The sequence below is a fragment of the Pleurodeles waltl genome, chromosome 4_1 (genome assembly GCF_031143425.1).
Source record: "Pleurodeles waltl isolate 20211129_DDA chromosome 4_1, aPleWal1.hap1.20221129, whole genome shotgun sequence".
NCBI lineage: Eukaryota > Metazoa > Chordata > Amphibia > Caudata > Salamandridae > Pleurodeles > Pleurodeles waltl.
In genome coordinates, this window is record NC_090442.1 from 970,054,038 (window position 1) to 970,067,263 (window position 13,226).

General features: G+C 46.6%; 1 protein-coding gene across 2 annotated transcripts in view; it reads left to right on the forward strand.

Annotated features, from left to right (window-relative positions):
• CERK (ceramide kinase) overlaps positions 1–13,226 on the forward strand; it is a 215,725-nt gene that overhangs the window by 174,386 nt on the left and 28,113 nt on the right. For both annotated transcript variants that reach the window (XM_069229725.1, XM_069229726.1), the window contains one exon: positions 7,853–8,005. In XM_069229725.1, coding sequence (XP_069085826.1) covers positions 7,853–8,005 — 153 coding nt within the window. The remainder of the gene's footprint in view (positions 1–7,852; positions 8,006–13,226) is intronic.

A 13,226-nucleotide genomic window follows, 5' to 3' on the forward strand; every position in this document is an offset into this window, starting at 1 on the left:
TCACTTACTCAGTGGTGGGGCTTTGCTGTGGCCTTTTCACTCTGATACTTACAGTTTTATTCTGGTGATCGCATAAGAAATGTTGAAGTGTTAGTTCTGTTTTCACCAGGAGGCCGGTGTGTAGCGATTTGTGGTGCAACTGTTAGTTTTATTGCCTTGCACTCAGCTACCTTAGTATTTCTTTAGCTGCAGTGGCATTTAACCCCTGTGGTTCGTATTGTGATCTGTATTGTGTTTCTCTCCTAAGGTTTTTTTTAACATTTATTTATTCAGTTTGATAAACCTATAACAACAAGCCCAGGAGCAGGGCAAATACAGACATCGATAATCCTGGCAGTGTCCAAGCGTCAATTGTTTGTAGCCAGTCAGTGATAAGATGTAGTAAGGGAAATATTCCCTTCATGCTCAATACATCAGGGTCCATCCAACACAACATGTACTAGCCTTTGGGATTAACATTAGAAACACACCTCAAGGAAATAGGCTAAATGCTACCATGCACCCAGGGCAGAAAAGAACAGGTCAGCAACCAACCAGAGAAATGAAGTGTGGCAGAGATTTACACGGGCAGCACAGACATCCATCCCAGCAAACTAACATGGCACAGACAGGCGGCACCGCAAAGCTGATCCTCCATGTGCGTGGCCGACCAAAAAAGCACACAACATTTCATTTATGAAACTCCAAAAAGGAGCGCAGGGGTGCCCAAATGTCCCTCGGGCAGGAGCCCTCAGGGAGCAGTTCCCAAAAGATCGTTAACTGCTCCTGGCAGAACCCCGCATCTTGCAGCCGGTCAGCCCCGTGAGGAGCCCGGCCTCTCCCCCAACACATCGCCACTCTGCGCTTAGCCAACAGCAGCAATAGTCCCACCAGTCTCCGCGAACCCAACGGCACCCCGTCCACCAGTCCAAGCAGTGCCAGCACAGGAGAGAGGGGCAAATCAAAGCCAGTCATCTCCGCAATCGCATGCATCACTTCCAGCCAAAAGACGCGCACCTCCCCACAATTCCACGCCAAGTGTAGATAATCAGCGTCAGGGGCGCAACACCTTTCACAATTAGCATCCGCACGCAGCCCCATAGCGTAGAGTCTTCGAGGAGTGTAATATAAACGATGTAGAAATTTAAAATGAATAAGCCGCAGCTGATAATTCGGCGACAGTGCTCTCATGTGTGCACAGCATTTTTTCCACGCTTTTTCTGAAATGCACTCCCCAACGTCCATTTCCCATCTGGCTTTAGCAGACATGGCAATGTCCCGCTGCTGTTCCTGCAGACAGCCATACAGCTTAGTAATGAGTTTGCGTGGCGACTGCACACACCACAACATCTCCAGCGCCTGGCAGGTCCTCAGAGTCGTCGGGAGACCCGCAAATCGTGCGCGGAGCATCGCATAAACTCGCAGGACATATAACCGATGCAGAGCATTATCGGCTCCCTCTACAAGCACCGCCTCTGGGGGGGGGTCAACCGCCCCCCTTCAAACCAATCTCCCAAAGAAGACAGACCCAAGTCGTTAAAGTCCCGCAGCTGCACATCCCGGGACATCCTCTCATCGGCGACATCCAGCAACGGCATCGCAGGAGCAAAGGGCTCACATGTCTCAGACCGGCGCAACAAAGCCGCCCAGGCCTTGGAGGTGCACGCCACTGTATCCACACCACAGAACCGAGACAAACACCCAAGAACCTGCGGCAGCCTATCTGGCCACACCGCATCACTCTCAGGCGCACAATGCGGTAGGTAGCGCACGGGGCAAATCCAATAGTATGCAAAGTGGGCCTGCGCACAATAATCATAGAGCTCCAAATCAGGGGCAGCAAGGCCGCCCAGTTCAAAGGGCGGCGTCAGCTTCTCCCAAGCAATCCTGGGCTGCCCACCCGCCCAGACCAGTTGTTTCAGGGCCTAACGGAGGTGCCGCAGGAAACCAGCAGTAAGTGCCAGAGGAAGGTTCACAAATAAATATAGACATTTTGGCAACACAACCATCTTGGCAATAGCAATGCGCCCTATAAGCGACAACGGCAGCGAGCGCCACACCTCGATCCTATCTTCCAGCCAAGCTACTAACTTGCCATAATTAGCCAACCAAAGCTTTTCAACATCACAGCTCAGCCAGATTCCCAAGTATCTGACCGGACTGCTCGCCCACTCAATAGGATACCGGGAAGAGAAGCCCGCCATCCCCGCAGTAAGGAGCAGCACAACCAATTTAGACCAGTTGATCATTATGCCAGAAAAGGCACCAAATCGAACAATCTTGTTAAACAGAACATCTAGGTTCTTGCTCTGCCTGCGAACACACAAGCAATATCGTCAGCGTACATCGAGATTAATATTGGACGCTGCCGGAACGGCATCCCTCTGTTATTATAGTAAAGGCTGCAAGCGGCTCCATTGCTATTGCAAATAGTAGCGGGACAGGTGGCAACCCTGGCGGGTCCCCCGGGCTACTGGGAAGGGGTCAGAGATACTGCCATTCAGCCGCAGTCGAGCAACAGGATCTGTGTACAGCAATCGAAGAAATTTAACGAATCACGCACTCAGGCCCAGCCTACCAAACAGCGCAAATAAATACTTCCACGCCAGCGAGTCAAATGCCTTTGTGGCATCTAAAAACACCGCCGCAGCCTCCTCCTCCGCCACAAGCGTGCCCACGAGCGCAAAGAACGTTCGCAGATTATGCGTCGTCGGCCGCACCGGCACAAACCCGGACTGGTCAGGGAGCACCAACCGCGGCATCAACGGCTGCAATCATCCTGGCCAAAATGTTATTATCCACGTTGATCATAGAGAGTGGGCAATACGAATCACAGCTATGTGGGTCCTTGCCAGGCTTAAGAATCGTAACAATCAGTGCTTCCTAGAGGGAGGCAGGAAGAGCTCCAGTCTCCATCGCCTCACCATAAACCTCCAAGAATTAAGGAGCTAGTATGTCAGAATATTCTTTATAGGAAGCAGGGGTCAGGCCATCTAATCCTGGGGACTTATCGCCGGGCAGGCCTCTAATTGCCAATCTCTCCTCCTCCACAGAGAAGGGTGCATCAAAATAAGCCCTATGTGCATTGTCAAACCAGAGCAAGCTGATCTCTGAGAAATATTCCTGCGCAGCCTCACTATTCAACTCGGTGGGAGCAGAATACAAGTCCATAAAGTATCTAGTAAAAACTTTCATAACTCGCTCCGTTCCAGCCACTTGCTCACCCTCCAACCCATTTATTTCAGTAAAAAAGCTACTAGCCCAGGGCTTGCGTAACACATTCACCAGCGTGCGTCCAGCTCTATCTCCCTCTCCATAGTGCCTCGCCCTGGCATACTTCCCCAAAAAACAAACTTCCTGCAAAGAGGCCTCCTCATAGAGAGCTACGGTGCCCCGTCGCCTCCAGGTCAGCAATTCGCGCCTCCAAATCGTCCAGTTCCCGCCGCAACGATCGTAACACCCCGTGTTGCTTCGAAAGACACACTCCATGGATGACCACCTTAAAGGCCTCCCAAAGCATCCACCGACCCACTATTCTCGTCAAAATATTGAGTGATAGTCTTGCGGAACGCCGCATCCTGGAGTGCCCCCTGAGGCAGACGCCAGGCAAAGGCAGCGCTCGGTCCCCCTGGCATCTTCAGCTCCAATTTGACTGGAGAGTGTTCCGACAGAGTTCGGGCCAAGTGCTCCACCGACCGTGTCCAAAGTTCCACATCCCGCGTGCCCAGCCAGCGATCTATGCGGGACCAGCTATTGTGTACGTAGTTGAAACATGTGCCCTCCCTCTTATCCCCATGTTTCGCCCTCCATATATCAATCAAGGCGCCGTCACTCATAACAGTCGAGAAAGCATTAGTAGCGGCGGAGTGTCGCGCCCTGGATGAACTTTCCCGATCCCTCTCCGGGTCTAGGACCACGTTGAAGTCTCCTCCCCAAATAACAGCGCCACCCCTCATCAATTCAACCAGGCACCAGACCTCGCAGAAAAATTCAGGGTCGTCAACAACAGGGCCATAAACCAAGACAAGCCTGCAAGGCCTATCCAGTAGTGTTCCATTCATCAAAACATAGCACCCATTTGGATCCGCTATTACCCACTGAGTGCGCCACTACAGCCCCTTATGCAGCAAACCGTGACAACACCTCACCATGACATTCACCAATCCATCCAGCTTTCAAACGATTCAGCGTAGTCGTCACCAAGTGCGTCTCCTGCAGCATGCATATGTCGATATTCTGGCGCTTAACATAGGCAGACATGAGCCGCACCTTACGCCCATCATTCAAGCCACGCACATTCCAGGTGAGGTAACGAAGCAGCGTCACCCTACCCAGCACCACCAAAGCAACAAAACCAGAACTCCATGCCACCACGCCACTTCCCCCAGCCGCACATAGACAAAAGAAGCAGATATAAAAGGACCAGAGAACAAAAAGAAAACAAGTTGCAAACAGACCTACCCCCCCACCCACGCAGACCCCCCAAACGGGTCAAAGCTAGGATCTGCCCCCCCAACCTGAAAAAATGCAATCAAAGACCCACAACATGGTGACAGGACTCATCAAAGGGCCGTAAGGCTAGCCACCCAAGAAACAGGTGTAATGTCAGAGCGGCAAGTGTGAAAAACAAAGATACTACAGCAGCGCCCCCTTATAATCATCAAGACCTACTGGTCCTTGGGCACCCATAGTTCGTTAATCATTGTCACTTAGGTCTGCTCTCTCAGCTCCAGAATCTTCCGTCCTCACAGCCGCAGGCCTCTGGGGAATCGTTTTAACAAATTTAGCCACCAACTTTGGGTCCGTAAAGAAATGTAATGTGCCCCCATGTTTTACTCGGAGCTTTGCAGGGTAAATAAGAGAAAATCTGGCATCAGTCAAACTTAGCGAGCGTTTAATTTGCAGGAAGGCCCTACGCGCCTCCTGCACACTTGGGGTGTAATCCGAAAAGAAGTTCAGCTCAGAGTTCTTATAGATCACCTGACGTCTCTCTCTGGCTAACCGCAGCACAGCATCTCTATTGCAGTAGTTCAGCAGGCGGATAATAATGGGTCACGGCGGAGTCCCAGGTGGAGGCCTAGTTGCAAGCGATCAGTGGGCTCTCTCTATCACGAGCATCCTGGAATGCTCTCCAGGAAATAGGTCTGCAAGCATTTTCTCCACAAAGTCCTCCATCCTGCCCATATCCGTGGATTCCGGGAGACCAATCATTCTGATGTTGTTACGGCACGACCATGCTTCCAAATCTTCCTTTTTATTGCGAATGACCTCCACCTCCCGTTCCATCTGCAACAATTGTTCCCGTTCTCCGTGTCGTTGATCCTCCAGCTCCGAAGTGCGCGTCTCTAACTGGTCAAAGCGAGCATCATGATCATCCACTCTGGCCTTGATGTGGTCTGTCTGTTCAGTTAAGTGATCTAATTTAGAGTCTATGCCAGCTAAGCTGTTTGTAAGATCCAAAAACATGGCTTAGACCGATGTGTCCGAAGGTCCTTCCTCCGCCGACAGATCTCCTGATTGAGAGGCAGAAACGCCTCCCTTCCTCCTACCTCCGTCAAAGGAGATCTTCACCTGCTTCTGCTCTGCCTTTTCCATATTAACAGCCGCCGAGAGCCCACAAAGGAAGACTCACCGCAAATTGCTGAAAAGAGGAAACTAGCGCACCAGGTTTACACAGGGGGGGGCAGCACCACAAATATGAGGCTCCAATAATAGTGCGATGCCCCTCAGGTAGCTGGCCTCTCATCCGTTACTGCCAGTCTCTGTCCACCTCTGAGATACGCAGCCCACCACCAGTCCGCCATTGGGACCAAGGCCAGCCCCAGATCAGGCCTCCTTAGGGCTCAAGACGTCACCGCCAGCCTCCGAAAGACACAAATGACCCCCCGGTCTGATTTGACCAGCGATAGGGCCGCCCAGAGGGCCCTCCACCAAGCTCCTCCTCCAGCGAGACCAGAGAAAGCCCCAGTCCAAGTGCAGGGCCGCATCCAGGCCCCCTCCAAAGCAGAAGGGGCCCTGCCCGACACACAAGTCCGGGGCAGCCGCCCCAAACAAAGTCCTAAAAGGCCAGGCATGCCTCCACTAGCTGCCCATGTGCCCGGGCTTGTCAGAAGCCGTCCAGCCCGCCGGCACCAAGGGCAGGAGAGCGCCACCCCCTACGGGGCTGTAGGGCCGCAGAGGTCGCAGGGCAGCAGGGCCACGGTCCAATGCAACCGCCGGCCACAGCACACAGCCAGCGGCAGCTCCTCCACTGCAGGCTCGGCCGGCAACCAGCGGGCAGCAACACAGGGGCATGTCCCCAGCGCCACGGGCCGAACACAGGCCCGAGCCCGCCCCTCAGCTGCACGCAGCCAGCCGCCTCGTAGCCTCCACCAGCCCAGAATCAGGAAGAAATGGGAGCACCGCCACCAGCGAGGACTCGTCTGGCCAATGGAGCGCTGTAGCAGCCGCTCCAATAGGAGAAATGTAGGATTATGCCCTAAGCCCGGCAAAGCCTCACGAAGTGTCGGCCATCTTGCCGGCAGGCTAGCCACGCCCCCGTGTTTCTCTCCTAAGGTTGATGCTATTGTGCCCTTGCTACTAGGAACCCTGCACTATGTGAACCCATTGCAAGGGTTTAGTACCAGTATCCTAGAATGCTTTGGAATAGGTGTGCTTGCTTTAGCAGCAGTAGCTTTCACTTGGTACTCCCTTTTTATGCACTAGGCATCTAGTAAGAGTCTGCCTGTCGGGTAGTGGCCTGGGGCCAAGGTTGTTTATCTGTTGTCACTTATCCTTTGGTACTCATTGAGTTTAGTTATAGCTGACCTGTGGCTTGACCTTTATGTCTTTGATGATATTTTGTCCTCCATTTAATTAACAGAGTGTCTGACTTGTCCTGTGGCATGATTCACTGCCACTCAGACATGCAGCCTTGGGGTACTGCTTTGATATTTAATCATGTGGTGAGGAATCTGCATGTAGACGTTTTCATCATCAGAAGCAAAAAGTTACTTACCTTTAATAAGGATTTTTCAGGTGGGTAATGTATCGCCTGGAGATTCCTCACCATCTGTCCCTGCATTGCTGCCCAGAGGTGTTTGGTATTCTCTGGGAGTTTTGTTTTGACTGACTTTCTCCACTGCATTGCTACTTCTTTCATTGGTTCTGTCTCAGCCTCCAAGGGCATTGAAAAACAAAAGGTGCCGGTTACCACCTTCTGTGGCTCTGTGATGTCATGTCTGTTGAGGAGCCAGAGTTGAGACAGATTGTTGGCTCCACCTGTTAGCATAGGAGAGCTATTTCACATTTTTGAATCCAGTCTGGCAGGTGGGAGAATTCGTTATATGCGGAATCTGTAAGCAAATAGAATATCAACCAGAAAGATTGTTACTAAAGGTATGTAACTTTTTCTATTGCAGTCTACCAACATTTAGGTTGGTCGTTCTGTTTTTAATTTATGACTTTTGTTGAATTAAAAAGTATATTCTTAACTAGTTGACTCGTGGTGGGAAATCCATATCACTTGAAATTGCACACTGTAGATTGCTAAAATCCACTAAAGGGGTTTTCAAGTGTTCACCCACATTACTCCAACATCTCCGTGACTGTTGCTCAATTACTGGCATTAATTGGGTGCAAATTCAAATCATAGCTGCAATTGCAGTAGAGGAGGTGTATTTAAGTCTCTGAATTGCAAGCAATGAAAGTTGTTATGCTGCATTTTGTTTGTGTGTTTATTATGTATCATTTAATTGGAACATTTTAAATGAAATATCTGACCTGTGACTTTGAAGGCCTCTTGATCTGAGTTCATTTGCTTAGTCAGTCCAGTGACAAGTTGTTGCCTGAAACTTATATTCATATTAACAGAAATTATGTTTTTCTCCCAAAGGTGACTCACAGAACTTGGATGTATGTTCAGCCCACCACAACAACACCTTTTTGAAGTACTCTGTCTCTTTGATGGGATATGGTTTCTATGGCGACGTATTAAAGACCAGCGAAAAGAATCGATGGATGGGTCCATCCAGATATGACATCTCAGGTACTGAGACAGTAAACCCATTATTATAGTAAACGACAAACACCAGAAACAGACCCATGTGATGCTGTACCTGATTATCTGGAACATACTTTCTCAACAGTAAAGATAGTCTCCACTGTTGCATGTGTGTATAGGTTTGGGTCTTATTGAAGATTTTCAAGAACTACTCCAGCTTTCCTTAATGTTATGGGATTTTACCCTTTAAGGACATCCCAGAAAGATGGATTAGTGAATTAAAGGCTCTCTGCTGACAACCAGCAAGAGTCTTAAATTGGTCTACAAATTGATAAATTGAGTACCATCAAATAGTATAATAGCGAGATATGATATTTAATGCTCTGTGGCACATTAGAAAGTGTGGTATGAAACTGCATTTAAAATTATGATTATTATTCTTAATAGATGAATTTTAAAAAGCTTAATTAAAATAGGTTAACAAAGTGCCTAATGGAGGATAACATGTCCTGAATTTTTAAATGTGTTTCTGGGTGTTTTTGCTGTGGAGTGGTGACATAAATTGTGAACTTTTCACATAAAGTAACTTCATCCTGGAGTATCAAGTAGTATGTCCCAAGGTTAAAGGATGATTCAAAGTTTTTGCTCGTCCTGAGGTGTTGTGTGTGGTTTGAGAGAAAATCAGAATTTTATGTTTTTCCTCAGAATCCTCTTCGAGATAGGATGAGGTCATGCAACCCTTTTTTGTTTTAATTTAAGGTCTTCCTTTGATTGAGAGCTTCCTTTAATTCCCTTCTCTCTCTCGTTAGTGATTTTAGCTTCTTGCAATAAAAGTTCCATGTATGAATTTTATGTTGAAGAGTATACCATCGATACACTTACTCTGGTGCTAGAACTCTCCAACCACTTCTCTTCTCTATCTTTGTGGTGGGCAAGGTCTGAAAAAGTTTCAAGTGGAGAGTGAGCTGGAATAGCCAGAAGAGGAGGACATGGAATATGACTAATAAGGATACCAGCAATAGTTAGGATTTGTTTGTATGAAATCCTTTGATAATTTACATTGTTATGGCCCAGGATTATTGTTTTTACATACTGGTGTAGATTCCTGGCAGTATGCATCATGCATCAGAGTATTTTGAACTTGTTGCTTCTTACTGCAGTTACCTGGCTTTGTAAGACACTTCAGTCATTCATCCTTTTATTTCAAGTGGATTCTTGCATGGTTGCAGACCCTGAAAATATCAAACATGCATGTAATGGATGCAACATTTGTTTTAGATAATTATGAGGTGAACTTGTGATGTGCTCAACAACCTTAGACAGTCATCATTGATTCACATCCCACAAAATGCTTTAAAAAGCCACAACACTGATTTAGTGCTCTGGCAAGAATGTAAATACCTTTGTTAAGGAAAGGTTGAGTGAAGTAGGATGCTAAGATAAGCACTTACATGCAGCATACTTTAACAAACAGATGAGATATGAATATTTTATGAACTAAAGATTACATTATGGACCTAAAAGTTGTTAGATTATCTAATAGATGGCATTTCCATAGGAGATTAGTGATCAAGCGCCTGGACTTACAGAGGTTGTGGTCCCTGGTCTCACCTCGTGCCTGACTTCCTTCTGGGTTGAATACCATCTTTTCTGTTTTAAATAGGTCCGAGAAAAACATGGTAGGCTGGTTAGAAATGTTACAAAATTAGTCCATGAAACATTTAAGATGGTCAATCTAAATTACAATAAAGTTTTATTTTCACATTTAGTAACTCCAGACTATGTACATAATCATACAGAGGTTTTTTAGTAAGCAGTCAACATGTTTTATCCTCCAGAACTCACACTTCATCAAGGCTGTATGATTAAGTTGGGGAATGATACTTTTATAGTGCTCTAGTTTTGACATGTGAAGTCAAACATCATAAGAGCATAGGGTAGACCTAAGTGTATGCCCAGAAAACGCTGAGGTATGAACCTGGCAGAAAATGTGTATTTGCTAGCCAAGTGTAGAAGGCTGGTAGCAAGGAATCATGGCCAGTGGGCATTCACACTCCCCTTTATGGAGTAGGTTACATATAATGATGAGAGTAAGTGGTAGCAGGAGCCCAGGAGGTATAAAGGGATTTTGTGCATTCTATTCTCTACATTCACATACGCCTGGCATGCTCCTACAGCATTATTATTATATTGAACTTCCACTCTGTTTTTCATGGAGGTGAACCTGGGGGATTTGTCATGACATGAGAGCAGTAGTCATCCGCCAGTGAGGGTTAAGCACCATTTTATACTACTGTTATGTATGTGTTATGGCTATATAGAGAGAAAGATCTTAAACACAATTTAAGTGTAATATTGGGCATGTGTGTGCGAAAGGGACTGATCGCTTCTGTTCTGTCAACATATACCTGCCCTATTTACATATAATTTCTTTAAATGCATTTTCATGAAATAGGATCTTAGCTAATAAAAGTTAAATATGTATGCATATAAATAAAAACTATGTGTAGAAGCTCAGACAGCATTGTAAAACTACTCCACTTTGGCTACACATTTCCAATAACTTTTTACCTGTTGCTGTGGAGTTTAAACAATCAAACCACTCCACCAAATTCACATTCATCACCTTGACAGCACCTAACTTGGAGCTTAGGATACTACTGATTTTGTTTCTCACTCAACTGCTTCTGAACATGATTGATCAATATCTAAGTTATATGTATGAGTCTCACAGGACCCAATACGAATATTTGGTTTCTAGCATCTTCCCACGTTTCATCCAAAATAGTTTACTCCTTAGCATCTTTTCACTCCCCACATCTAGTCAAGTGACTGCCGCTATTTGGGTGCTATCATTTCCTTCTGCATACTTCTGTTTTTGGTAGGTATACCCTAACAGGATTGGTGTTCCTGTAGTCAAGACCAAAAAGAGATCTGTCACTGGAACAATGATGCATTATGCAGGTTACTAGAAAAGAAAGCTTCCTCCTCCAAGCAACTCACCACCCCTCAATAAGGGGGTACAATCTCCACGATGTCTACAAGAATTGTATTTTAAAACTTTTAAATATATACGTGCAATAGCAGAGAATCACCCACCAAGGTCCTCAAAGTATGAATGGTAGCATTTTATAATCATGTCTTAAGCACCATCTGTCTGTATCCCTTTCCCACCCTTCTTTTTCTAGCCCCACAAAGCTTTTATTACTCCCTGAACTTCATTTCTTTTGGCACCTTATGATACCCCCTAATGTGGCTCTTTAGTTATCCATTCATATGCATTCAGCACTTTGCTGTGATGTAGTAAATGTGCTAGTGATGTTGTGCCTATAGGCCATTCTGTGTAAATTCCTTTAATTTCACTAAGTGTGGATCCTTCTACTGCGATTCTGCCAATTTGTTTCATGGATGCTTACTATTTGATGATATCTGTGGCCACAGCTGGCCTTAGGGCTGGTGGCGCCCTGTGTGACAGTGTTTGCTAGCCCCCCTCCTATGACCGCCTTCACCACGGATTCCCTCACTACCATCCTTTGAAAGTGCCCCAAAAGTTTCCCTAACCACTCTCTCTCAGATGCATTTAATTGGTTTTGTACCACCACTCTGTCCAATGTAGGGTGTCAGAGCACTTTAAATCGCAGACACATTACACAGAGAAAAACAATCATATGTGTGTAAATCAGTATATAACAATTGTTACATAAGTATAGAGGGCTACAAGGTGTAGGAGTCACGTCATCCATACTGATTTGTTGAATAGTTTAAGGATTTTAACTCATAAACTGTAAGTAACGAAAGGACCTCTGACAAAAGCAGTGACACACTGACCTATTTGCGTTATGTGCAATTTGTGATCTTCATGGTGCATGTTCTTTGCAAGAGACATATTAACCCTGCGCTACCTTAAAGCTTCAACTAGAGAAAATTCCGAACTCTCTCCAGGCTAAACAGTTGTCACCAGAGTTGTCTTGACATTTGTATTATTGTCTGAAAATTGCTGGAGGCAAGGAACGCTGCAGTAGGGGCTTTTAAACTATAATATACTTGCCAGCAGGGCGCCCCCTCCCAAAGTCAGTACCCGGTGCGGTGGCACCAGTCTGTGGCCAACACTTACTTCCCCATTCTATTTCTGTGTGCCTCTCAACTAAACACCTCAGCTGATACACTTTGTAGCTCCTGTTCAATGCATGTCCAACTTACGCATGATGCCCTGATTGGTGCTCATTCATTTTAACACACTTTGAGCTCTGAACGCAGTCAGAGCAAATCAGCCAGATTAATTTACAACCTCCATGATCTGGAATGTGTAAAATTTGTACTAAGGAGGACACAAGGGCACTCAATATCAGAGGTGGCTGCCGCAAATGTCATGGGAGGTTGGGGGGGGGAGCGTAGAGGGGTGATGATTTGACGAGGACGGGGATAAACAAAAAAAAAGAAATAAAAATGAAAAACATACCTTTTTTTGCCCTCCCTCCGACTCCTGCTGCCTCACTCCTCTTCTGGTGTCCCAGCATAGGCTCCCCAGCAATCCTGGTGCTGCTTTCATGCAAAAGCTAGCATGAAAGCAGCGCCAGGATAGGTCTGAGCGGCAGTCAGACACAGCCCTGGGGTCTGTGCAGTTTCTCCAGCCTGGCTGTTAAACACAGCTGGGCTGGAGAAACCTAAGTGTGCATGTGTGTTTGGCCGGCCTCAGATGGCCAGCCAAACACACATACGCACTTAGGTGCACTCTCCCCTCATTCCCCCCTCCCAACTCCCATGGCCCAGCCCCGCCCCTCCCTGTACTGCTGGCTGAGCCAGAAGGTGAAAAATACTGGCTCTTGCCCAGTGGGGCAATGCTTCTCTGCCATTGAGGAGGAGCCTCTGCTTCACAAAATATATCAGTCATCTATTATGAAGCATACAGAATCCTATACAAACTTTTTCGAGTTACTATTTTTGAGAGCTTACTTACTTTGGCATGCATTATTCACTGGAGTATGCATATGACATGTCAATGCCTGACTCGGTGAGTAGTGGGACACAACACTCTACAAAAATTCCAGCTACCTAGTGCAACAAAAAAGTAATAAATGTAAAAAAAAAAATTAATTAGCTAATCATCACATATTTAGCCCTATTTGTCAAAGATTATTTTATTAACAAGCATTGAAAGAGCCAGTAGGTCTGGCATTGACTCAGCCATTTGGCTTTATACATGCTTGTTTTGTTTTGGCATGACTTTTATAAAGCTTCATTGTGGGAAAGCTGTCTGGCCCTTGCT